General features: G+C 47.1%; 1 protein-coding gene across 1 annotated transcript in view; it reads right to left on the reverse strand.

Moving 5' to 3' along the window:
- The window catches only part of dvl1a (dishevelled segment polarity protein 1a), a 95,865-nt gene extending 69,988 nt beyond the window's left edge, over positions 1-25,877 (reverse strand). Inside the window, exon 1 of the mRNA XM_063208400.1 lies at positions 25,457-25,877. Within this exon, the coding sequence (XP_063064470.1) occupies positions 25,457-25,626 (170 nt within the window). The 5' untranslated portion in view covers positions 25,627-25,877. The remainder of the gene's footprint in view (positions 1-25,456) is intronic.
- Positions 25,878-25,930: the final 53 nt, after the last annotated feature.

A 25,930-nucleotide genomic window follows, 5' to 3' on the forward strand; every position in this document is an offset into this window, starting at 1 on the left:
TTTTCTTGCACTCTCTCTCAGCGTTCTTCATGAGCCGCTGCATGTAGTAATGTAAAAACATGAACAGAGTAGCCTGGTACTCTACCTTTCGATACAGCACTGTTCGGTTTGGTACAGGTCTGTTCGGTTCGGTACAAATACAATACAGTGTACCTTTACAGTCCTAATACAGAGTCAACAAAGGCAAGAGCTAGCTGAGAGAGATGTGCCTGGCCTATGTGCGAGGAGAGAAGACAAAGGGGTTCCCAAAACTTGGATACTTGGATACTTTCCTCTGTCCTCCGACCTCATGACTCGTGGTCAACTTGGGTTAAGTCAGTTTTATATTGGACATTCATTTATTTAGCATTTAACCAAGTAAGAGCCCCTGTAATAAATTAGCTGTTACCAGAATGGCAATGTAAAAGACAAAAAGTGACGTCTGAAGAAGGGTTTCTAGCCGAAACGTCACGGTAAAATAAAAAAAATAAGTGGGAGCATAAAATCCTGGTTGCAGCTGACTTTTTTTCTCTTTTTATCTGGCTATTTATTGGTCCTGCTTCCAGGTCAGACGTTTGGATTATTATTATTATTACATTATTACATTACACTTAGCTGACGCTTTCATTTATTCAAAGCGACTTACAGTTATTATTTTTCAGGGTATTGGTTACAGTCCCTGGAGCAATGTGGGGTTAGGTGCCTTGCTCAAGGGCACTTCAGCCATGGATGGAGATGTAGGTAGAGGTCAGGGGGGATTCAAACCTGCAACCCCTAGATTGAAAGACCAACTCTCTAACCACTAGGCCACAGATGCCCCCCATCTGTGGATGTGCAAGCTTTCACCAACAACCAGAATGGCAATTACCAAGTCGTAATGTATTACTAAAGAACCTGTGCATATGACATTGTGGTGCAGTAGTATGGCAGCAAAGACTTCTACAGCATTCCACTGGTGGAAGGCATGCCTTAAGGAGTCTACAATACATTTGTGATATATGTGGAAGAAAAACCTTGTCAAACTAATATTGGAATAGAGACAATGGTCCTCATGTGTCACTGGGCTTATTTTTAGATAAGCTATACATGCATATGAGTGTTGAATGAATGTCCAATATAAAACTGAGTTTAGGTCAGCAACAAGGTCAGAGGACGGAGAAAAGGGCGCGAGTTTGAGGATAGGATTTGCACACAAAGGCAGAGAACAGTAACCTGACAAGACAGAGTAAATGTGAGATTAAGTGTGAATATTTAGTCTGGCCCTGATGAATGAGACATCGGAAGAGTGTTTATGGGAACAACTCAAACTGTGTATGTGCCTACTGGCCAACGCTTTGTCATCACTCCCTGAAAACCCAGTGTGATTTGCATCCAAAGATTCAAAACAAATCCAAACAAGTCTCCTGCGTTGTGATTGGCCAGCCAGATTCAGGGCATTGGGGCATTGTCCGAGGCTAGACCCGCTCGCAGGCAAAAATAATTTTGGCCGCTGGCAGGTGGGGCTAGTTTAGGCTAACAGAGCAGCACAGGAGCCCAGCCTACCGTACGCTAGACCTATGATTTTTGGCCCAGGCCCGAGCCCGAACCCGAACCCGAGCCAATTTCGGGTCGGGTCGGGCCTGAAATGTCACTCATTACGTTCGGGTAGGGTCGGGTTCGGCTTCTCTATCGTTGACAGTTTTTTTTTTTTTTTTTTTTTTTTTTTAAATAAATAAATAGGCTATGTAGGCTGTGCATTAATAATATTCCACGTCAGTTGATAATCCAGCAGTGCAGTGCCTGCTGCTAGAATGCACGCGCTTTCCCTCGCCTCTCCCTCCCATCACAGTGCGCTGAGGCATTTCGGCCGTGTTTTGGCCACGAGAGACGCGTGGTCTGCAAAAAACAGAGGTCGCCTCATCAACCCGACACATACTGTAGCCTAATAAACTCTTGCAATGGCAATTCAAGAACTCCTTCATTCCTGTTCTCCTGCTCGCGTCGTTGTTCTTCTTTGTCTCGCTGTCTCTCTCTGTGAAAGTGCCGCGCTAGATTTTTAAGGTCGTACTGCTGCTGTGGCTTATGGCCCAATGATCAGCCGGTCAAAATGACGGACGCCCTTAAAATTTTCCGCCAACTCTTAAAAAAAGCGTCAATGATGGATTATCGCTTAATGTAACCTCTGTGCACTGCAGTGCAGCATACACAGAAATATAAAAGATGGCCTGCATGTTTATACAGTCTATTTAACTTAGATTTCGTAACAAAATACTTTAATGGCTTTAATTTAAGGGCTTTGATTTGTTATCATAGATCACCCCTCCTTATAAATAAAATTTCAAATTTCGGGCTTCCCTCGGGCTCGGGCCTACACATCCAATAATTAGTCGGCCTCGGGCCGGGCCCGGCCCAATTCCCATGGGCCCATGTCGGTTCGGGCTTGGATTTTTTTACCCGTTCTTACCTCTGCCGTACGCTAGCAGGCTACGCTAGCAGGCTGCGCCCCATTGACCTGAATAGATGAATGGGGGATCCCGCTGTCTGGCCTTAATCACTGTGCTGAGCTAATCAAGGCCGGCTGGAGGTGTGAGACGCGGCGCGCACTGCTGAAGGTCCCATGGGGGACTGACATGTGTGGGAGAGTGTCTCTGTGTGTGTTTTTGGGAGTGTGTGGTGAGAGGAATTGGCGATCCCATGGGTGTGCAATGCATGTGTGTGTGTTTCTGTCTATATGTGTGTGTGTGTGTGTGTGTGTGTGTGTGTGTGTGTGTGTGTGTGTGTGTGTGTGTGTGTGTGTGTGTGTGTGTGTGTGTGTGTGAGTGTGTGTGAGTATGTGTGTGTGTGTGTGTTCGTGAGAAAGAGAGCGAGAGAGAGAGAAAGAGAGAGAGAGAGAGAGAGAGAGAGAGAGAGAGAGAGAGAGAGAGAGATAGAGAGAGAAAGAGAATGTGTGTCTGTGTGTGGCTGCGTATGTGTCTGTGTGTGTGGGATGAGAGGAACCACAGAAAGAAAGAGAATGTGTGTGTGTGTGTGGCTGCGTATGTGTCTGTGTGTGTGTGGCTTGAGGGGAACCACAGCAAACCCGCTGGCCTCAGCTCAGTGCACAGGTGCAGTGTGAGACCTCACGCTGAGATCCGCATCTGCTCCCCCACTGACCTGGGACCTGTTCCCAATCCATCTGGAAAATCACAACCAGCTTTGAGCTTTCTGCTTTAGTGATATTTGGCAAGGCAAAGCAAGTCTATGTGTATAACCTCTTTCATACAGGAAGGCGGTTCAATACGCTCCAAAATATATTTTTGAGAAGTTCGGCTATCTGAAGATTACACACTTGTAATTACGTTTTTTCTAGTTTGTACCACAGCATATCAGGGACAGATTTATATGCATCTTCAGAGATGAGAAAAAAGTTTAAAATCTATGATATTTGCGTGCATGTGAGCATCTGCGTCTATTGACAAGCGTCTATTGTGCAACACAGCAAAGTCACAGGAAGGAACCAGAAATAAATGTCTTGTTTGTTTGTCTGCACAAAGCGATGATGTCTGCTAGGACCTCTGTTCAAGAAACTTGCCATTTTTTGACTTTACAAAGTGACTTGGTAAAGTCACAAATTTTGCAAGAAAAAGAAAAATCTTAACACATTCAAACACCACCGTCATTTGAAACATACAGACACCCTTTACACCCTACACAGGCATTGAAGGTCAGAGTAGGAGCACATTCAGAGCTCATTGTAACTTATTTGTAACAGCAAATAGACACTCAAATTGACAGACATTGAAGGAAAAGGTTTGTGTTTGGTAACAAACCACAGGCATCACTCAGCACGCGGGATAGCTGATTTCTGACTTTTTTCTCTCAAATTTGCAACTTTACACAGTCAAAAATGTCAGAGTTTCTTTCTTGGAGATTTGTGGCTTTGTATTTGATTTATGATAATAACCTCCCCCCCAAATCTGAAAATAATATCTCTCACTAAACCTCTCACTAATATGCCTTTGTGAGTTTGCACTTATATACGTATACTTCATATATATTTTTATATTTTGTGTTGTAGTATATAGACCATATGCATGTTGCACCCATGAGAGAAACGCTTACTACACATGCACATCTATCCCCTAAAGTGCATCAATAGAAGGCATTGTATTCTGTTTTATTGTATTCCGCTCTTATCTTTCCGATAAACGCTGGCTGGCACACATAACCTGACACAGCGTGGTGGTACTGTAGTCATAAAGAGGGACAGCACCTGTGTGTCGGTGTTACTGTTACAGTGGCCTCTTGTTGTCGCTGTGGCAACACTGCGGCCTATCACCGGCCACTATCTAAGGAGCCATGACCATAAAGCAATTCTCAATCTGAATGAGTTGAGGGACAGAGATTTTGTGAATGTGTGTTGTGCTGTGTGCTGTGTGCTGTGTGTGTGTGTGTGTGTGTGTGTGTGTGTGTGTGTGTGTGTGTGTGTGTGTGTGTGTGTGTGTGTGTGTGTGTGTGTGTGTGTGTGTGTGTTTGTGCGTGCAAGCAAGAGAGAGCACTAGAGAGAGAGAGAGTGTGTGATAGAGAGAGAAAGGGAGAGGGAGAAGGAACACAGACAGACAGGCAGCCAGACGGACAGTGTATGTCTGTGACTAGAGGGCTTCAGTAAAAGCGAATGAATTGCACTCCACTTCCGAGAAGTGGCACACACAGACACACACACACACACACGCACACGCACACACAGGGTGCAGAAAGGTAGCAAGAGCGCACGAGTGGCGCAGATCTCACGCCACAAATATTCCTGTCCAAACAACTCAGATGGCCGCGACTTCTCCAGTCAGGATATCAAAACATCCTTCCTCCCCTCTGCTCTACATCATCCTCTTCCCCTTTCCCTCTACCCCTTTCCCTCCCCCATCCAGTCTCTTTTCTTCTCTCCTCTCTTCCCATCCGTCTCGCTTCCCCTCTCCCCTTCTCCTCTAGCCTGATTATCATCGACTTTCAAATGTCTTCCAGACTTGGTCTGACCAAGAGCGTAACAATTGTATTACATTTTACACAATCACATATTACACAATTACATAACATTTCCCAAACGGCATGGTTGACCCGCTTCTTTTGGTTCGCTAATGGTTGCTTGCTTCCTGACAAAGTGGGAGGAGTTCCCGATTTTTCAGGAGCTCAGAAATGCTTGCATTGCTCTTGACCTGACTACTGCTCCTCCCCTCTACAGCCTCTCTTTCCCTCTCCTCCTCTCTCCAGCCTGCCTCCTCCTCCTCTCCACCTTCACCCCTCGTCACCACCAGATTTTAAAGAAAATAATACAAAAAAACTCAATTCACAATTGCCTCAACTAAACTTTGGATAATAGCAAAGTCTGCAGTAATTCTAAGCAAGCAACTGAACAAAGTGAGTCAGGTCTGTGTGTGATCCATTCAAAGTAAGCTGTGTGAAGTACAACTTTCCCCTTCACTTTATTCCTAGCCAACGGCAGCCAAGAGTGGGCATTTGAGACAGAAGTGTTATTAGCTTAAGACACAGGAATTGCAATGGCAGAGATGAGGAGATACAAATCACAGAAAGTTATATGACAATTTAATTATCAACTGCAAGGTAACATTAACTTGCATTTAACTCAAGGCTACTGTAGGTTACAATCAAATACAGTTCACCCAAGATAGATAGATAGAGAGAGAGAAACAGAGAGAGACACACACGGCTTGTGTATGGGAGAAAGAACTCAAAGAGGGGCTCATTACCATAGGCTTATATACTGCTGGAGAGGTGGCCCTGGCATTTTGTTTGCTTGGGCCAGTGGCACCCCAGGGGTTTGGGCCACCACACCTACAGTGGGATGGGAGGGGGTGTCCTTCCAAGTCAACTTTACTGAGATAACAGGAAACGGTAACAGCAACAATATCAGTTCTGGGTCACCCAACAATCTCCATTCTTACAGTGGGATAGAAAGAACACTGAAGAAATTGTAAAAATTAAAATACAAAATCGATTTGATTTGCCAACTCCATTCACATTTGAATCAATGTTTTACCCCGGTTGGCCTCCACGCTGCATCAGCCTCATGTCTATGTCCTAACCTAGATTAGTCTATGTCTGTATGGGAAAGCAAGAAATGTAATTTCAAATTCTTTGTATGACCAGTGCATGTAAAGAAATTGACAATAAAACCTACTTGACTTGACTTGACTTGATGCCTCCTGTCTCTGGTCCTTCTCCAGAGTAGCTTCTCAAACCTCTCAGCCCCAGCCTGCCATGTTTGCTCCCCTCTTTTACTCTCTCCAGCTGCTTTCAAGTGTAACCAAGATCCCGCACACTGTCCATTCCACCAGCAACCATCCAAACTTTTTCAGGTGAAGTTAGCTTTAAGCTAAAGTGTGCGGGATAGTTTTTACATTTGACTGATAACCTCACTGGGATAATATAATACGCACCTGTCCCACTACAGAGGTGTACAAAGGGCAGTTATGGGTAAGCGGTTAGGCCGTCAGACTTGGTTCGACTCCCGACCTGCTAGGTTGATGGGGGGAGTAATTAACCAGTGCTTTTGATCACTGATGGTGGTGAACCTCGCTTCATGAAGCCAGCCACAGGGAAGGAGGGAAGGACAACTATTGATTTGTACCCTGCCAGCCTCAACTGCAGCTTCACCCCTCTAGGCAGTCATGGGTAATGAGCGGTTAGGGCGTCAGACTTGCTGCCCAAAGGTTGCCGGTTCGCCAGGTTGGTGGGTCCTCCATGACTGAGGTGCCCTGAGCATGGTACCGTCCTGCCGCACTGCTCCCTTGGGGCGCCATTGGGGGCTGCCCCCTTGCACGGGTGAGGCATAAATGCAATGTTGGTGTGTGCAGTGTGTGCAGAGAACACTTGTGTGCTGTGGAGATCTGTGTCACAATGAAAATGGGAGTTGGAGTTTCCCAAGCGGGCTTTCACTTTCACTTCACTTTCATCTCTCCACCGTCCTCACTACACCCCACCCCACCTCACTTCAAACCCATCCTCTGCTCTCCTCACTACATTATTCAGCTCTTCAGCATCCCTCTCTGCAGCCTCTCCCACCCCTACTCCACTTTCTCTCCTCTCCTGCCCACAATCTTCAGCCTCTCCTGTCCTCTCTTCGCTCCACTCCACGCCTCTACTCTCATCCTATCCCCTCTTCTCCTCTCCACTCATCTCCTCCTCTCCTCCTCTTCTCTCCTCTCCACTCCACTCCTCTCCTCCTCTTCTCTCCTCTCCACTCCATCCCTGCCCACTCCTCTCATGTCCTCTCCTGCCCACAATCTTTAGCCACTCCACTCCTCTCCTTTCCACTCCACTCCTCTCCTCTCCGCCCCTCACCTCCCCTCCCCTCTACTCCTCTCCACTCCCCTCATCCTCTCTCCTGCCTACAATCTTCAGCCACTTAACTCCACTTTGCATCTGCCTGTGCTGCTTCCTCTGTCCAATCATCACTCTATCATCTGCAGTCGTATCAACTTCAGCCTCTGTCTCTCTAACTACTTACCACATGATCTCCCCCATACTGTAAAGGTGACCACCTTACCACATTAACTAGTACCCCAGGAGATATGAAGACTTTGCATAGCGGTTGTAGCTTCGAAAGCTGCTTACAAAATGCTGCATTACCCCATTAAGACACAGCGTTATACATTTACTGCTACCAAAATGGCAATGACCAAGTCGTAGTGCATTACTAAAAGTCCTGTGCTATGTGATAGTATTGTAGTACTATGGTAGTTAACTTTTCAATGACTATTACAGCGTGCCATTGGAGGCACGGCTTGCATTAAGGGGCTGTGCTATTATTTTGGGTTGGGTAGGAGAGGTATTCAAATAATTTATCGTATGGAACTGTACAACATGGCCTTCCTAGTGATGAGAGTGATGTTCTTTATTGACCGTAATGTTCTGCTACTGTTGATATTATCTGTAAACTTTGGCAACACTGATACGAACAGGCATGTCAATAAAGCACGTTTGAATTTGAGTTATGTCTCTGCTACCATTAACCCTGTCCACCACACACCCACCCACCTAACCTTCACAAATGTTCTGCAGGAATCACTGCAGGAAGTTCTATCCACCCTTCACAGCTCCAACTCCTGCCTATCCACTCCACTCCACTCCACTCCACCTCAGCCGCAGCCGCAGCCTCAGGCTTGTGTTCTTCTGTACAGTACAGTGTGTGCTGCTCCACCTCATCCCCCGGCCCAGCCCCGGCCATCTGGCTAGCCTAATGAGGAGGAGGCAAAGCCTGCAGGCAGCTTGCATCCGTCCCGTCCCCTCTCTAGCGTCTAAACAAGTGGGTGACACTGGCACTGGCGCTGGCACTGGAGGCTGGAGGCTGGAGGGCTGGAGGAGAAAGCTGGAGAGGGCACATGGCACATGACATAACTATGCCATCTCCTCCCCAGTGAAGCACTGCCAGCTGTGGGCACGGATATGTGAAGAAGCACCGCTCTGCTCTCTCCTCCAAACCAGCGTCACAACCCGCGCCAATAAGAGGCAGCAGAGAGAGGAGGGAGAGAGAGAGAGAGAGGGGGGGGGGAGTACAAGAAAGAAAGAAAGAAAGAAAGAAAGAGAGTACGTAAGAAAGAAAGAAAGAAAGAAAGAAAGAAAGAAAGAAAGAAAGAAAGAAAGAAAGAAAGAAAGAAAGAAAGAAAGAAAGGGGGCTACAAAGAGACAGGAAGGAAGAGAGGGGAAGAAAGGAGAGGGAGTGAGTGAGCTCTCTCAGGATTGGATGAGAAAATGGTTTCATAATTCCATCACGATCTGAGGAAATGGCCGAGAGACTGGGAGACGCACTTGAACATTTGTAAATCTTTCACGCTAGCGCACAAACACACACACACCCCCACACACACACACAGACACACACAGACACACACACACACACACACACACACATACACACACACACACACACACACACACACACACACACACACACGCACACGCACACGCACACACACACAAAACACACAAGCAATTCTCCCTACTCCTAAGCAAGTACAGCTCCAGTCCAGCCTTCATCTCCCATCCCCTTAACACTCTCTCCCAGAGCTTCCAGGTCACCTGACCTCGCGCTCCAACACCAGGACAGAGAGACGGAGAGAGACGGCAGGCGTCGGCAGGAGCGGAGCGATTGGAGGAAAGCGATAACGTGCTCCCGTGGCCCCTAGCTGCTGACAAACAAGGAGGAGGAGGCCCCAGAGCCCATACCAGGCAGGAGCACCATAGCTCCAGGAACACCAGGCCCCAGGACCCAGGCACGGGCCCATTCATCCCAGCAAAACAACACCTCGGACAGGAAGGGCCGAGGGAAGCCAGGGGCCTCGGCTCTAGGAAGTGCTCTCTGGACCTCGGGAGAGGGAGAGGCAGGCTGCTGCAGAGGGACGAGAGAGAGAGAGAGAGAGAGAGAGAGAGAGAGAGAGAGAGAGAGAGAGAGAGAGAGAGAGAGAGAGAGAGGAAAAGAAAGAAAGAAAGAAAGAAAGAGAGATAGAAGGACGGAGGAAGATAGAGACAGATAGGCAAGAGAGAGAGAGAGAGAGAGAGAGAGAGAGAGAGAGAGAGAGAGAGAGAGAGAGAGAGAGAGAGAGAGAGAGAGAGAGAGAGAGAGAGAGAGAGAGAGAGAGAAGAACTGAAAGGGCCAAGACGTTTTGTTTTGTATTAGCGGAGTCTATGGGGACTGGGATGAGGACCAACTCGTGACAGGGAGCAGCAGCAGCAGTAGTGGTGGTGTTGGTGTTTGTGTCCCCCGCTAGAAGAATGCGTCAGCCAGACCCGCACGTCTCTCGCTCTCTCTCTGCCAAATTAAGAACGTGTAAATAAGCAAAAGCCAAGGAAGCCTGACGGTGAACAAAGTTCATGGGGGTTTTTAAAGAACCAGTTTGAAATGTCATTCGGTGCGGTGGTGATAAAAATCAGTTTAGAGCCAAATGCTTGCACTTGTGTTGGTTTGACTACAAGTTGCCCTTTAAATTCCTTATCTATGAGTCTGAGGCACGTCGGTTGACCATTGTTTCCTGTTAAGCCAGTGTTAAGTTGCACTGTTATTGTCCAAAAACAATGTCAAAGGTCGCTTTGTTATGTCAAAGCACTCTGATGGAGATTTACTTAACTTACACAAAAAGCCACGCTTTTTTGTCTGTTGACTTTGGTATGGCTAGCAAATGTTACATAGGCCTGTAAATGCGCAATGACCATGCAATTTCCTTCACTGAGAATACAATGAAATTCAGTTGTAAGGCATCCGAAATCCAAAGCCAACAATACTGAACAAAGCCTAAAACTCATCTGACAAAAAAAATCTGATTTATTTCATTGTCTTATACTTTATGATAACATACTGTACTGTAGGTAGGCCTACAGTATCGGTATTGACAAAACAGAATTCTGAAAACATGGAGCCAAAAGCACCACAGCAGGTCGACCTGATCTAAAAATGTATGCTGAGCGTTCAAATAATTGTTTAAGCAAATGTGGTTCCTGTGAAACACAACACTTGGGTTTCAACCTCAGCAGTGGCCCCCTGGTCTCATAGGGCAGGGGTGTTCCCACCTTGTAATGACTAGCCTACCGCACTGGGCTGGCTCTGGCCCTGTGGCCCTGGTCTTTCTGCTTATCTATTTTTGGGATTTCCTGCGATACGGAGCGAGTTCACCACAAGCTCAGCAGAGGCTGTAACAGCTGAGGCAGATGCTAACACCAAAGCTAACGCTAGCTAGGCCATAGCTCACGCAGCTTTTTCAGGGTGTCACGGCAACAGAACTCCTTTCGCTAACAATTCCCCCCCACCGCTGAGAGGGAGTAGCGTAGCAGCCAGGCCAAGTGTTTGGGACATACAGTTCACTACACATAGGACTGGGCTGTACTGGCCCGTCCGTTTGTCAGACGGCAGGATACACCCTCCCATACATCACAGAGCCTGGGTTGCCACCTCTGTCTGACAAAAAAACAACATGGACATTTTTACAACCTCACCCAAATTTATTTCTTGTAAGCGAAAGCATTCTTCATTCAGTGTCCAGGGAAATGTTTTTTTTTTCCCTGGGACAGACCATTTAAAACCGGCATAGTCAGGTAAAATAGGGACAGGTGACAACACTACACAGAGAACAGGGCTCTAGACATGCTGCTTTATCCATTTGCACACTTTCTAGCCATCAATAAAGGGTTGGTTTCCAGTGGGGCCTTTGTGACATTTCACCACATTTACAAGAAAGCCACAAGAAGTAACAACAATATTGTTTTCAGCTTGGTCATTTTTTCTAGCTGTACTTATTTCACCCTTTTAATAATGTTCCTAATTGATGTCAGAAAAAAGGGGTAGAGAAAGAACTTTCATGTAATATAACTCAATCAAATATTGGCCTAGGTGTCACGACCATTATTTTGACTCTCAGTCCTAATATTATGCCGTTTTATCTTCAGTGAGCCATGAAATGCAGACATGCCATAGCATAGCTTATTATGATTTAACTTAAGTGTGAAGGACTTTCTATTGTGAAGAACCTTTTGCGTAATGGAATTATTCACTCCGTTCATTCCCCTTGTATGTCTTGTGCATATGAAGAAAGTGACAATAAAAGCTGACTTGCCTCGACTTGACTTGATATCCATCCAGAGATTCAAAGAACCTGATTTTAAGCCCTAATTCTGTCATACTTTTCTGTTTTAAGAAACGTGTGTTAAAATCTTTTCTGTGTAGGGACACATTAAATTCTCTTTGCTTCTCTTCTATTTTTTCTCTCCACTTCTCTTCTCTTCTCCTCTTTTTAATTCTGTGAGTGTGGTAGCAGTTAGTCCACCAAGTCTTCACGTGTTCCCAGAGTCCAGGAGCCTGCATTAGTTAACACTGCTCATATCTCACTGAACGTGTGGTAGCCCCAAGTGTTTGTTTTTACGTCCTCTATTTATCTTAATAGACCAACACCAAAAAATCCCTCTTAATTAAAGCAAATAGCGCCGAGTAGATAAATGACTTCCTTACCACTTTGCAAAATGTTTATTTAAACAGAAAGAATGTCCGCGCTGGAGCAATAAATTAAGACTATGCTAACCAAGTGGTGCAAGTATGTGCTTTTCCTATATGCAGTCATCTCATCATCACACAGATTCGAATCTGTTTTCTCTGCAAACTCCACAAACGCAATCCTATGACAGACAGACAGACAGACAGACAGACAGACAGACAGACAGACAGACAGACAGACAGACAGACAGACAGACAGACAGACAGACAGACAGACACACACACACACACACACACACACACACACACACACACACACACACACAAAGTGTTGTGTCTGGTGAGAGTCGGGCAGTCTATCGCTAACTGAGACCCAGTGACCCCAGGGGTCAGCCAGTGACACAGCATTTGCCCCGAGACACGATCGGGAGTCGGGAGCCCTGACATTTCACTTACTTTCTTAAGCTGCCAAAGCTTTAGCCGGCATTAAAAGATTCCTCTGGATAATGACATGAGATTTGCAGCCGATCGCCTCAAATAATTATACCGGTGGCTATAGCACTCAGCGGCGGCCACAACATGGTAACTCGTGTCTGTTAGTCCGCGGGGCTTAGCATGTTTATTTATGACCGGGTTATGTTAGCCTAACTGTGCACACTGCAGCGCACACTCTCTCTTATGGCTGCTGGACAATATGTAGCACAGTGCTGCTACCACCAGGAGCAGAGCTGACTGGACTAGAGTATTGGTCACCACCAGGTCCAAAAGTTCAACCCTACAGGCGCGCTGAAGAGGGGAGCGGAGGGTACCGTGGGTGGTGCCTAGGTGGTGAAATCACAATAGATTAATTTCAGTTAATGTCGTGCATTAAGGGAGGTGGGGGGAAGTTTGATGAGGGCCATTGCAGGCCGAAATATGTTGGCAATTTTAATGTGTTCTACAATGAATCAGCTCAGTTTATTTATTCATTTGTTTTTAACAAAGACGAAGAGTGCCTTGGATATCTTCAAAATACTGTTCCAAGCTACGTTTAACCAAAGAGCACTGAAAAGAACGCCAAAGCCCTCTGACCTATGCCTTCTTTGTAGGTTAACGTCAACAGAGAAGAGGTGACTTTTGACAGTGCTAGTTCACTACAAACCGCACTATGTGGGGAAAAAGCAATGATACACATTCGTCCTTGTCCTTGTGACCTATACATGGGTTCACCGTGTTTATCAACACAATGTTGTGAGGAGAGGCAAGACACTGGCAGCCAACCAAACTAATTGGCTGAACAAATTTTTTTTTTGACCGACAGCGGTTTCCAACAATCAGAGGTTGAGTTGTGTTAGTTTCGCGCAGTCAGGGGAAAACAAACATTTAGAACCCATGTATAAAAGTGCACTATGTATGCAGACCTTGTGAATGGCTGGAAATTTCTGACACAGCAACTGAGATGTACAGTAGTGTACTGTAATGCAGAGGCTGACATGTCGGGCTAATAACAGAGATTCTTTAAGTAGAGATATGCCAACATAATAGGTTTCTATGGGCACCTAACATGACCAGGTTCCGGTCTGCCTAAAGGGGCGTATAATAATGCTCCTAGCATTGAATAGAACAGTAGGTCTGCCTAAAGGGGGATTCCCCCCCCCCTCCCCCTTGCAATAATAGAACCCGGAAACAATGGGCCAATGGAACCTCTCTCTCTCTACTCTCTCTGCTCATAAGGTAGGACACCTGCTCCATATTTATTCCAGTCAATTCACTACAGCAGCTGATCCTACCGTATGCATGTTCTCTAACTAGGTGAATGAGCTAATTAGTAGCTTGTTTGGTGTTAGCATTCATCATGGAATGATGTAATAGTCACTGAAAAGGATTAGCTGGCCCTACCGTGGCCTAACGGTAGGGCACTCGTCTAATATGCGGCCGACCCGGGTTCGATTCCCAGCCCGTGTCCTTTGCCGGCCCTTCTTCGTCTCTCTTTCCACCACTCGCTTCCTGTCACCATCTTCACTGTACTGTCATAAATAAAGTCAAAAAGACCAAAAAAATATCTAATCTATCTATCTTGGATCATGTGGTAGGTAAATGCGTGGTGGTGACAATATTTGGTGGAATGCACACAGACAAGGCAGAGAATTCAAATCTACCTATAATTGCCCAACAAATCTGACAAATGATTGACCAACAAATCTGACTAACAGATTCTTGCCATGTTAACTGTATTAGTGTAATGTTGAGTGAATGTGACGTTAACAATATTTCTGATTATGACTGAGTGTTTGTGTGTACAACATTAACTGTAAGCTTATTACTGATTATGACTGAGTGTGTATGTGTATGTGCAACGTTAACTAGGGCTGTGTAAAATATCGAATTAATATTGTGATATCAATATTGCTGTCAAACAATAACAATGTCAAATGTTGAAACAACTATTTTGTATTTTTTTTAAACAGCCAAAAGGTAGGCTTTGTTACGCACAATCCCCATCCACTTGAGCTACTGTGAGTGCAGAGCAGACTTGCTATCCAACACTCATGCAGACCACTGTGTGTCTTTATATGACTTTCCACTCACACTGCAGAAGGGAGGGAAGATTGTTAATTATTTGGCACAATTAGTTTTCTTTAAAAAATATATATCGTTTAAAAATATTGTGATTTCAATATTGAATGAAATCATCACGATATTGATTTATCTCATAATCGAGCAGCCCTAGTGCAACGTTAACTGCCTTTCAGACTATGACTCTGAGAGTGTGGCGCGTGACGCTAACTGTATTTAACAGCTACGCACATGTACCTACTGGTTCTGCACGCCCTTGATGGTGTACTGTGCAAGTCATGTTGTGTACTCACTGTGGTGAGACAACATTATGTGGAATGCACACAGACAGAAAGCACCGCACACACAAGCACAGCGCACAGCACCGGGAATGAGAGAATACCAAAACAACGAACGAGAGGCCAACACATTAGTCAGACAGCGTTACCACTTGTTTTCAAGCAAAGGTTATAGGCGATGTGTGTAGTTAGTCACTGTGTAAATATAAGGGCTACAGGGAACCAGAGAGAGAGAGAGAGAGAGAGAGAGAGAGAGAGAGAGAGAGAGAGTGAGTGAGAGAGAGAGAGAGAGAGAGAGAGAGAGAGAAGGGGAAAGAGAGAGAGAGAGAGAGAGAGAGAGAGAGAGAGAGAGAGAGAGAGAGCGAGAGTGTGCGTTTGTGTGTGTGTGTGTGTATAACCTTTGTTTGTGTATGTGTATGTGTGTCTGTGCCCATGCACTTTGAATACACATGAGAGAGAGAGAGAGAAAACTGCAATCATTTGCCATGACTGTTTTTAGACATTTCGTGAGCCAAGCCAAAGGTGCACCCATGCCAGAACAAAAGCGCTCGGTCAGCGCCCAGCAGCGTGTGAACGACAACGCTGCTTTGCACTACCCTGTAACAAATGTCTTATTATGCAAGTAAGTAATATATGTGTGTGTGTGTGCGTGTATGTATGTGTGTGTGTGTGTGTGTGTGTGTGTGTGTGTGTGTGTGTGTGTGTGTGTATTGAGATGAAAGAGTTCGATGCGTGCATACTGCTGCTACTGAGTGCCTGGAGAAGAGCAGGCAGCCCAGATGAGGCAATAGAGAACTCATGTGCACGTGCCCTCTCTCACTTGACTTTCGCATCCAAACACAAAGTCAGTCAGGCGTGTGCACAACCACAAACAAAGCACACACGCTCGCACAAAAGAGTAGCCCACACTTAAACACACAATAAACCAGACACACACACACACACACACACACTCACGCGCACACACACACACAAACACACGCACGTAAGCGCGCACAAGCACACACACGCACACGCACGCACACACACACACAAATACTGAATGCCCCATGTGCTTCAATGACACAGGCAGAAATATAACAAAAGAGCACGCAGGCACACAAATATATCAACACACACAAACATACACCTACACACACACACACACACAGCTCATGTGCTTCAATGCAACCTCGTTGTGTCCCAAGCCAAGATCTGCCTCATGAAATGTGTTTGTTTGCGTAATGAGCGTGTCTTTCACCTGAGGCAGGACTGTGTGCGTGTGTGTGCGTGTGTGTGTGCGAGCGTTTGTGTGTGTGTGCGTGTTGGAATGGGCAGGGTCGGGCAGAGCCAGCGGGCGTGCTCAGAGCGGCGCCACCGTACTGGGAAAATACCCCCCCCCCCCTTCCCAACCCCCACTCAAGGTCAGAGTAAGATGCCATTATGTCAACTCTGTTCAGTTTGTCGATCAGTGTATGCAGAGTATGCCTGCCTTGCTGAGCGTTCCTTGTCTCTTTCTCTCTCGCTTGCGCGCTCTCTCTCTCTCTCACTCACTTTCACTCTCTCTCTGCTCTCTGTATGCTTTCCTTCACTGTCGCTCTCTCTCTTGCTGTCTTTCTCTCCCATCTCTTTATCTTTATCTGTATCTGTTTCTCTATCTCTCTCTCTCGCTTTCACTTTCTTTGTCAAGTATGCTCCTCGTTAAAGGGATCTCATTCAAGCTGAGACCACATACCTACTGGTCTACGTGACAGTCCGGTACACTATAAAACAGAGCTGTGATACAGTGGAGAAGGAAATAGGAAGTTAGCTTCCTGCTGCTTCAACAGGAGAGAGAGACCAATGTGGTTATTTTGAATGAAAATCCCAGAACATTACAAAAACATACTTGTTTATTGAGTTACGACCGAACAGGATAACGACCAAGTTGTAAAGTATTGTTTAAGACTCTGTGTGTAGTGTCGTGGTAGTGTAATACTATGGTAGTAGCTTTTACAAAGACTAAGGAGGTGTTTAATTTGTGTAACCGTGCAAATTGTGAGGCTAAGGTCAGATTGTGCACCATTTACACACCATTTGTTTGCGTGTGTGTTTGCGTGTGTGTGTGTGTGTGTGTGTGTGTGTGTGTGTGAGCATTTGTCTGTGTGTGTGTGTGTGTGTGTGTGTGTGTGTGTGTGTGTGTGTGTGTGTGTGTGTGTGTGTGTGTGTGTGTGTGTGTGTGTGTGTGTGTGTGTGTGTGTGTCTGTGTCTGTGTGTGTACACGTGCCTTGTCACACAGCAGGCTAGGGGACATCTCATAACGAGTGATCCCCAAACAAGTTGACCCATGACCCCAATGCTATTCAAAGCCTCCAATCTGACTGATTGCGGGGGCGAGAGAGGTCGAGACGTATCCATCATGGCAGCCCTCAACAAGCACTTTGCTGCTTATCATTTTCACAATAAACCTGTTAGATGGCTTTGCAGCGCCAGGAGACGAATTGATGTCAACGCCGAGTGAGTGATGCTCCAAATCTGATCTGACAGCCAGTGCCATTCCTGCTGTTGCAAACACCCTTCCCTACTGCTTGTGTTTCTAGGTTTGGTAGTACAAAAGGACCTAACTGTGGTAGCCTAGGCTACATTTTGGCAGTTACATTTATTCATTTCTTGGATGATTCAACAGCCCAAGTGACCAACCTTTTAATAACATAATCTCCAAGAAATTACCACATTAACTCTTTGATACAGTTTCTAGATGAACTAAGCAGTGGGACACTGAGCCGCAGATGAAACAGAAACGTGATATGAGGTTGTGCGCCTAATTTGACAGTTGTGTCGGCGCCGTTTGACAGCTCGTGCAGTGTAGGCCGTCGGTCGGTCCTCGGCATTCAGTGCCGTGAGGTGGAGCTCGTTTCCCGGGCAGCCATATTTTCCTCTCCGGGCATTTCCGTTGATAATATGCGGCCTACGATCGCCACCAGACAAACGACAAGTCCCCCAATAGAGCAGCAGCCAGAAGTGAAAGTGACTGCTAGCTAGCACAGGCTCAGCCTGGGCGTTCTTGGGTGTTCCGTCAGCAGAGTTAAGACGTTGTGGTAAGGTTGTAGGCTACAGACAGACTCCACCAATTAACAACTAGAACTATATGGCCCTCTCCACCTCTGTCTGAGTAGGCTATGGTGTGGGGTCGTGTGTCTCCGTGTGTTCTTGTGTCTTCGGAGAAATTCAATACAGTAACTTAACAAATTCTACACATATACGTCACCCTGCGTGTGACAGTAGAACTAGAGCTAGACTATAAATACACAGTGATGGAGCTGACTGAGCTACTGTGCGTTCAACATGAGCTGCATCATTTTGACAATTCTCAAGAGAGGAACCGCATTACGCCGCGTCCGGATACAATGTAAATAGCATTGTCACATGTGTTACAGGGAATGGGTCTGTGTGTTTTATTAATGGAATGATGGGTAATGGAATGTTCAGTAACTGGGCGGTATGATTACGTGAGAGACAGTGGGTCAGTCAGCGGTAGCAGAGATAAGCTAGGTCTTCTTTATTTTTCATGCCCACTGTTATGCCTATGTTTGTGTGGAGACGACATTAAACATCCTAACCGTTCACGGTGACAACGAGCCACGTTATTTCGGGAAGGGGAATCTGCAAGGATATCAACCGGTGTTTACCCCAGGAGCTTAGATGAAGCTCTGGCCCCTGCTAGCGCGTGAGAAGGCAGAAAAGGTAACACTGAGGGCTCGTCCGCGACAGATCTCCTTTCACGTGAGCGGTGAGTTGTGCCACGCAACGAGTGAGCAGAAGCATTAGCTGATGCTAGTCGTACCGTAACAAATGAACAGTGAAAATGGCTACTGCCCGCGAGGAAACTGATGTCGGAGATACACCTGTAAATGTCACGAATTACTCCAATCCGTTCATGTCAATGACTGAAGTGAAAGAAAACCCAATATCTTTTGCCGAGTGGCTGAGAGAGTATGAAGTTACTGTGAATCCGGACACTGAAGGGAAAAGTGTGAGACAAAAGCAAAGCCAAAACCCGTTCTTAACCCACGAAATCATTGAAGATAGTCAAGATACCCACAGTCAAAACGTTAGTCCAAGTGCAGCCCGTGGGGCAGACGTGAACTATTCTGATTCTCATGCGACATGGTCAGACATCCCCACTACTCATGATAAAGATTACACGCCTGTACATCCGAGCACACCTGTAAATTCCAACCATCCACGGCTGTCACAGTTCAAAAACGAAGTTATCACCAGCACCCCTGCCGTGCCACCACACTATCAGACTAATAGCAATGCCACAGCTGCTTTTGATGTGTATGATGAACCATGCAAAAACAGAAATAAGACACAGGGCAGGAGGAGTGTACACTATGACTTAAATTCGGATAGCGAGGAGGAAAGCAGCACTAAGAGAGAGAGAATCCCTGTCCTAAAACCAGGCCAGTTTGATGGCTCAAGTTCATGGAGAGAGTTTTTGCATAGGTTTGGGAGCTGTGCTAAAGCTAACCACTGGTCAGCAGACACAATGACTGTCCAATTGAGATTCTGTTTAGTAGGTGCTGCAGGTGCTGTTGTGCCCAAAAATCCACGATCATCTCGATGGGACTACAAACGCATAGTGGCAGAGATTGATGCAGTGTATGGGCCATCTTCACAGCATGCTGCCAGCATTGGTGTTGAGCTGAGGAGGAGAGTCCGTAAGCCGGGTGAGTCATTGCATGCACTGAGGGATAATATCTATGAGAAAAATTCCATTGTATATGCAGATCGCTCAGAGGCAGAGCAAGACACCATGGGCGTGGAAGTGTTCATCAACGCCATGGGTGATGCTGAATTAGTACAAAAATTACTGGAGAAAAATCCACGCACTCTGGCCAAAGCCTATGAGATTGCCCATAATTACGAAACCACTAAGCGGGCTGCTGCTAGTGTGACTCAACACATGCAATATCGTGAACCTCCTACAGAGCGGAGAGCTAGGGCAGCTACAATCCGTGAGTCTGACAGTTCTGAACCAGAACAAGTTTTGTGTCCCATGCTGTCAGAGGTGCAACACAGAGAGCCTGAGCCAGTTTTGCTCAGTACACAAAAACCCAGGGGGACTTTTAAGAAGAATGTCAATTGGGACAAAATCCGGTGTCATAACTGTCAGGGCATTGGTCATATGAAGCGACGCTGCCCGTCCCCCAGACAACCAGTCCAAGCTCGGGCCATCTCGGGAGCACCTAATGTATCTGAGAACCAGAATGCCCCAGCAGTTCTGTGCGTGAAGAGTTCAAGCCCCGAAATGTGCATACATGTGCTGTTGTATGACAAAGAAATATCTGCTCTGTTAGACAGTGGTGCGCGAAGGAATGTTCTGCCCTTCGAATGTTTTGACAGCATCGACAGCAATGTAAGGCCATCACTCCAAGCATCTATGGTACAGTCCCTTCAAGGCATTAGCTCAGCTAACGTGAACGTTCGTGGAGAAGTCTATTTACCCACTCAGAAGTGTGAACTTCCTTGTGGCGGACGTAGCTGAGAACACGAAAGCTATCCTGGGCCATCCATTCTTGGAACAGTCACGTGCACGCCTTGACTTTGGCAGCCAGAAAATTGTGTTATTTGGAGAACAAGTCCCATACTTCAACCCGGACAAGAAACCAAAAGTGCACATTGTTAGAATAGCTCGTACGACTGTACTGGAGTCAGGATATGAATACATTGTACCTGGGAATGCTTACTTCCGCAAGCCAATTGGGGGTGATGTGCTGCTGAGTCCCACCAAAGGGTTCGTGGAGAAGCATTGTGTGCTCATGGCCCGTGTCGTGGTGGACACCCCCCCCAAACAATCAAGTCCCCATCAGATTATACAACCCAGGTGCAGCACCTGTCAGAGTGAAGAAGGGCACCATAGCAGGTGTTTTACAGACCGCCAATGTCGTTCAGCCCCTGCAGGAGAGTGCTGAACACAGGCCCACCTCTCACAACACAGGTCAGAACTGCAATGTCCCTGTCCATCTTCAACAGCTATACGCTGACAGTTGTAATGAACTGAAGGAAGCAGAGTGTTGTAGGCTCGCAGAGCTGCTTAGTGCGTACAGGGATGTTTTCTCCACGGGACCACAAGATCTCGGCCGAACAGGGTTGGTAAAACACGACATCCAAACCCTGCCTGGGCCACCGGTGAAGCAGCACCCACGTAGGATGGCCTTTGAAAAACAAGTGGATGCAGACAGCCAGATCCAAGCGTCCCTTGAGAGTGGATTGGCCTCTCCCAGCCAGAGTAGCTGGGCCTCACCGATAGTTATGGTGCGGAAGAAAGACCAAACATTCCGTATGTGTGTTGACTATAGGGCCCTTAATGAGCGCACAGTGAAGGATGCCTACCCGCTACCGAGAATCCAAGACACCCTGGATACCTTGTCAACAGCCAAATGGTTTAGCACTCTAGACTTGGCATCAGGCTACTGGCAGGTAGAGCTCACCCCCAGGGCTAAGAAAGCCGCTGCCTTCTGCAGCCGGAAAGGTCTGTTTGAGTGGAACATCATGCCCTTCGGCCTCTGCAACGCCCCGGCAACGTTTCAGAGGCTAATGGACCGCGTCCTTGTTGGCCTGCAGTGGGAAACTTGCCTGGTTTACCTTGATGACATCATCATCCTGGGAAGCGATGTGGAAGAGATGCTCCAGCGCCTGAGCCAGGTGTTTGATCGCTTGCGGCAAGCCAACCTGAAACTAAAACCTGGAAAATGCTGTCTCTTCCACCGTGAAGTAGCATACTTGGGACACATTGTCTCCGCAAATGGTGTTGCTACTGACCCTCAGAAGATTTTGAAGACCCAGGAGTGGCCAGTTCCCACCTCTGTGTCAGAGGTTCGTCAATTTGTAGGCTTGGCATCCTACTACAGACGATTCATCAGGGACTTTGCTGCAGTAGCCTGTCCCCTGTACGAACTGACTAAGAAAAATGCCTCCTTCAGATGGACACCTCCATGCCAGGAGGCATTCGAGAAGTTGAAAAACCTCCTCACATCAGCACCTATTCTGGGCTATCCACGTGACAGGGGTGAGCTCATTCTTGATACAGATGCCAGTAATGTCGGGATTGGCTCTGTCCTTTCGCAAGTGCAAGATGGCGAAGAGAGGGTCCTGGCCTATGGCAGCAGACGGCTGTCCACCACAGAGCAAAACTACTGCACCACCAGAAGAGAACTTTTGGCAGTGGTGGAATTTGCAACACACTTCCGGCAGTATTTGCTTGGTAGGCACTTTATTGTGCGCACGGATCACAGTAGTCTCCAGTGGCTAATTAGAATGAAAGAGCCAGAAGGTCAGCTTGCTCGATGGCTTGAGAAGCTTGGGGAGTATGACTTCCAAGTCGTGCACCGCCCTGGACGCTATCACGGAAATGCTGACTCGTTCTCCCGGAGGCCGTGTAGAGAAATCTGCCCTTGCAAGGTGCCCGACCCTAACCAGAGCAAGAAGAGTTTCGCTCACCAAGCAGTGCAATGTGACTTGGGCCCCCTAGCCATGGATCTGACCACTGAAAGCTTGCCTCCAGTGATGGACTCAGTGGGGGTAGACACGCACAAACCATCTGGTGATCATGGCGACAAAGAGGCAGTGCGTGTGGTACAAGGGGTTTGTTCCAGCACCACCTCCAGTGTCCAGCAGGCCTTCCATGGTTGGAGTCAAGATGAATTACAGGAAGCCCAGAGAAACGATTTGAACATTGCACCCATCATCAAGTTGTTGGAAGAGGGACAAGGGCGGCCGCCCTGGGTGCAGGTGTCACATCTTGGCGCTGCTGCCAAGTCCTACTGGAGCCAATGGGACAGGTTGTACCTGAGGGACGACGTCCTGCTGCGCCGGTTCTACAAAATGGAGGATGCTGTGTTCTACCCCCAGATCATCCTGCCCCAGGCGTTCCAAGATGAGGTTCTGAAACAAATGCATGATGGTCCAGTGGGTGGACATTTCGGGGTGAAACGCACGTTGGACCGGTTGGAGACAAGATACTACTGGTTCGGCATGAAGCAGGATGTGACTGTATGGTGCCGCACCTGTAAAAGCTGCGCTGCTAAGGCTCGACCCCGTAAGACACCCCGAGCGCCTATGGGTACTGTCCGTGTCGGGGTACCCATGGAAAGAATTGCTATTGACCTCATGGGCCCTATGAATGAGACAGACCGCTACAATCGTTACATTCTTGTAGTGCAAGACTATTTCACAAAATGGGTCGAAGCATACCCGTTGCCTGATGAACAGGCAATTACTGTAGCCGAGGTCCTTGTTAGTCAGTGGGTCTGTCGCTTCGGGGCCCCACAAGTGCTCCACAGTGACCAAGGCTCCAATTTCCAGTCTGAAGTTTTTCAGAGAATGTGTCAGCTCCTCGGAGTGGAAAAGACCAATACAACTCCCTTTAGGCCACAGTCTGATGGGCAGGTCGAACGGTTTAATGCTACTCTCCAGAAGATTTTGTCTGCCACTGCTGAACGCTGTCATTGGGAGTGGGACCTCATGATCCCATTCGCTCTCATGGCCTACAGGGCTACCACACACAGCTCAACAGGGTTCACCCCAAACATGATGCTTTTCGGGCGGGAGGTAGCTGAACCTATTGACCTGGTGGTAGGCTTGCCACCCGGCCATGAATATGAGACGACACCCTCACAGTATGTACTACAACTTCGGCACAGGTTCGAGCTTGCTCACCAAATTGCGAGAGACGCATTAGGCCAGTCAGTACAACGTGCTAAGAAGCAGTACGATAAGCATGCCCATCGAAATCACTATAACACTGGAGATGCAGTCTGGTACCTGATTAAAGGCACGAAAAGGGTGCGCGGGAGAATCACAAAGTTCCTGCCATCCTACGATGGGCCGTACTTCATATTGGGCCAGCTGGACGATCTTGTGTACAGAATTCAGAAATCTCCACGAACCAAAGTCAGAGTCGTTCACCATGATAAGCTCAAGCCATTCCACTCCCGCACTCCCCTGGACAACGGCTGGGTGCTCAAGGCGGCTGAAACATGGCAGCCCACTGAGACTCTGCCACCGGCGATCGAATGGGACCCTGGCGATTCCGAGCTGGATTTGTCCAGTTTGTTCCAGACCAGCACCTGCAATGCTGATTCTCCCGAGCATGCATCAGGCGAGTTACTCGCTACCCAACCAGACACGTCTGCTGTCCCGGAGGGACGGCCTAGTGGGGGTAGCACAGTGCATCAAGGCGAGCCGTCGCCTTCCACCCAGTCGACTAGCGGTCAAGTGTCGGGCGGGAGACCAAGAAGAGATGTGAGACAACCCAATAGGTTCGGTGATTGGGTGGTTTCGTGAACTGTAAACCGTAAAAAAAGGACTGATCTAGTATGTTCGTACTAATATGTTCATGGTTGGAAAAAGAGGAAAAAAATGGCTGTACTGAAACTTTTGATATTGCATTGTACGTGGGCCTTAGTCAGTGTAGTTTTAGTTTTCTAGCTAATGTGCAGTCTTGACCTTTGATTGTCTGACTATATGCTGTGATGATAACCCCTTACTTCTCCAGGCAGTACCGAAGCAGCTTGCTCCCAGCTATGCTGTTGGGTGATCATGACCCAGCGACACTGTGCTACCCCCTTCCTACAACCATTCTGAGCTCAGCATCGATTATTCACTCTACTGCGCAGGACTGTGCAAAACACCTGCTGGATTTCTATGGACTGTACGCTGAAAAGAAGTTGTCACTGGTTGATTCAGTCGGAAAAAAAAAAAAACCTCCTTGTAATGTCCATTTTTATTGTGATGAGTGTATTTTTCATTGTATATGATGTCTGCTGGAGTGGTGTTAGGTTTAGTCACCATCCAGAGTGGGGGTAGTGTTACAGGAAATGGGTCTGTGTGCTTATTAATGGAATGATGGGTAATGGAATGTTCAGTAACTGGGCGGTATGATTACGTGAGAGACAGTGGGTCAGTCAGCGGTAGCAGAGATAAGCTAGGTCTTCTTTATTTTTCATGCCCACTGTTATGCCTATGTTTGTGTGGAGACGACATTAAACATCCTAACCGTTCACGGTGACAACGAGCCACGTTATTTCGGGAAGGGGAATCTGCAAGGATATCAACCGGTGTTTACCCCAGGAGCTTAGATGAAGCTCTGGCCCCTGCTAGCGCGTGAGAAGGCAGAAAAGGTAACACATGTGTCCTGCTGCTGTCAACAATGTAACAAAATAGCCCGACAATGGCACTGTGGAAACAATGAATCAGGCTGCTAATTCAAAGTGACAATGAGTTATCTGTACTGTCTCGTTTTATTAACCCGTTTTGGCGACGTAAAACTCAAAGTGTTGGTGGGCGAAACAGATCTGCCTATCAGTGAAGTATGTGGCTAATGTTTAATGAATTCACGAGGGCGGTTGTGCAACACGAGTTCTGTCGTGAACCCGCATAGGAAACTATATTTATGTAGCCTGCATGAGCAATTGGGAGAACCGCGATATGGTTCCTGTAAGGTTGGAGACACGGGCTGATAAGAATCAAAGCTGGAGCGAGCGAGCCAGAATGCGCAAACAGAGCAGGTGCCAAGCAATGTGTGTGTGTAGGCTTCAGACGAAATGGTGTCATGATCACGATATGTCTTTGTCATTTGGGGGTTGTCATGCGATTAACAAAGGTGTAGCTCTAGCCTGCATGAAGGAACACACCGAGGTGTGTTGTAAAGTCAAGTGACAAGACTTACCCAAAATCCTGGTCCATAGATTTGAAGAAGAATTTGTAGCTATTGACTGGACGATTGTTGAGGACATTTTTGAAATCCGCCAATGTTACTTTCTCCGGAGGAATCGACACTTTCACTAAATAAGGAGTCTCCTCCTCGTCGATATGGTATATAATTTTAGTCTCCGCCATGAGAATGTGAATAGGACAATCGGAGGGAACGCGGACAGTGACAGCGAAATATGAAAATATAGCCTAGCTATCTGTCGAGCAAATATCGCAAATCAAACATGTCAACGTATACGACTGTCAAGTTCACGTCGGAAAACAGATAATCCCGTCTTTGACAGCATATTGGGTCCCAGGCATTGTCGAGTCTATTGCGGCTTCGTTGTGCCTCTCAGTACGGTGGCTCGGTCGGCAGTCAAACAGGAAGGGACGGTTCACATCCCTGCTACATTGAGTTTGGAATATTTCCCCTCTTCTCCAGTTGTTT

The sequence above is a fragment of the Engraulis encrasicolus genome, chromosome 10 (assembly GCF_034702125.1).
Source record: "Engraulis encrasicolus isolate BLACKSEA-1 chromosome 10, IST_EnEncr_1.0, whole genome shotgun sequence".
NCBI classification, from domain to species: Eukaryota; Metazoa; Chordata; class Actinopteri; order Clupeiformes; family Engraulidae; genus Engraulis; species Engraulis encrasicolus.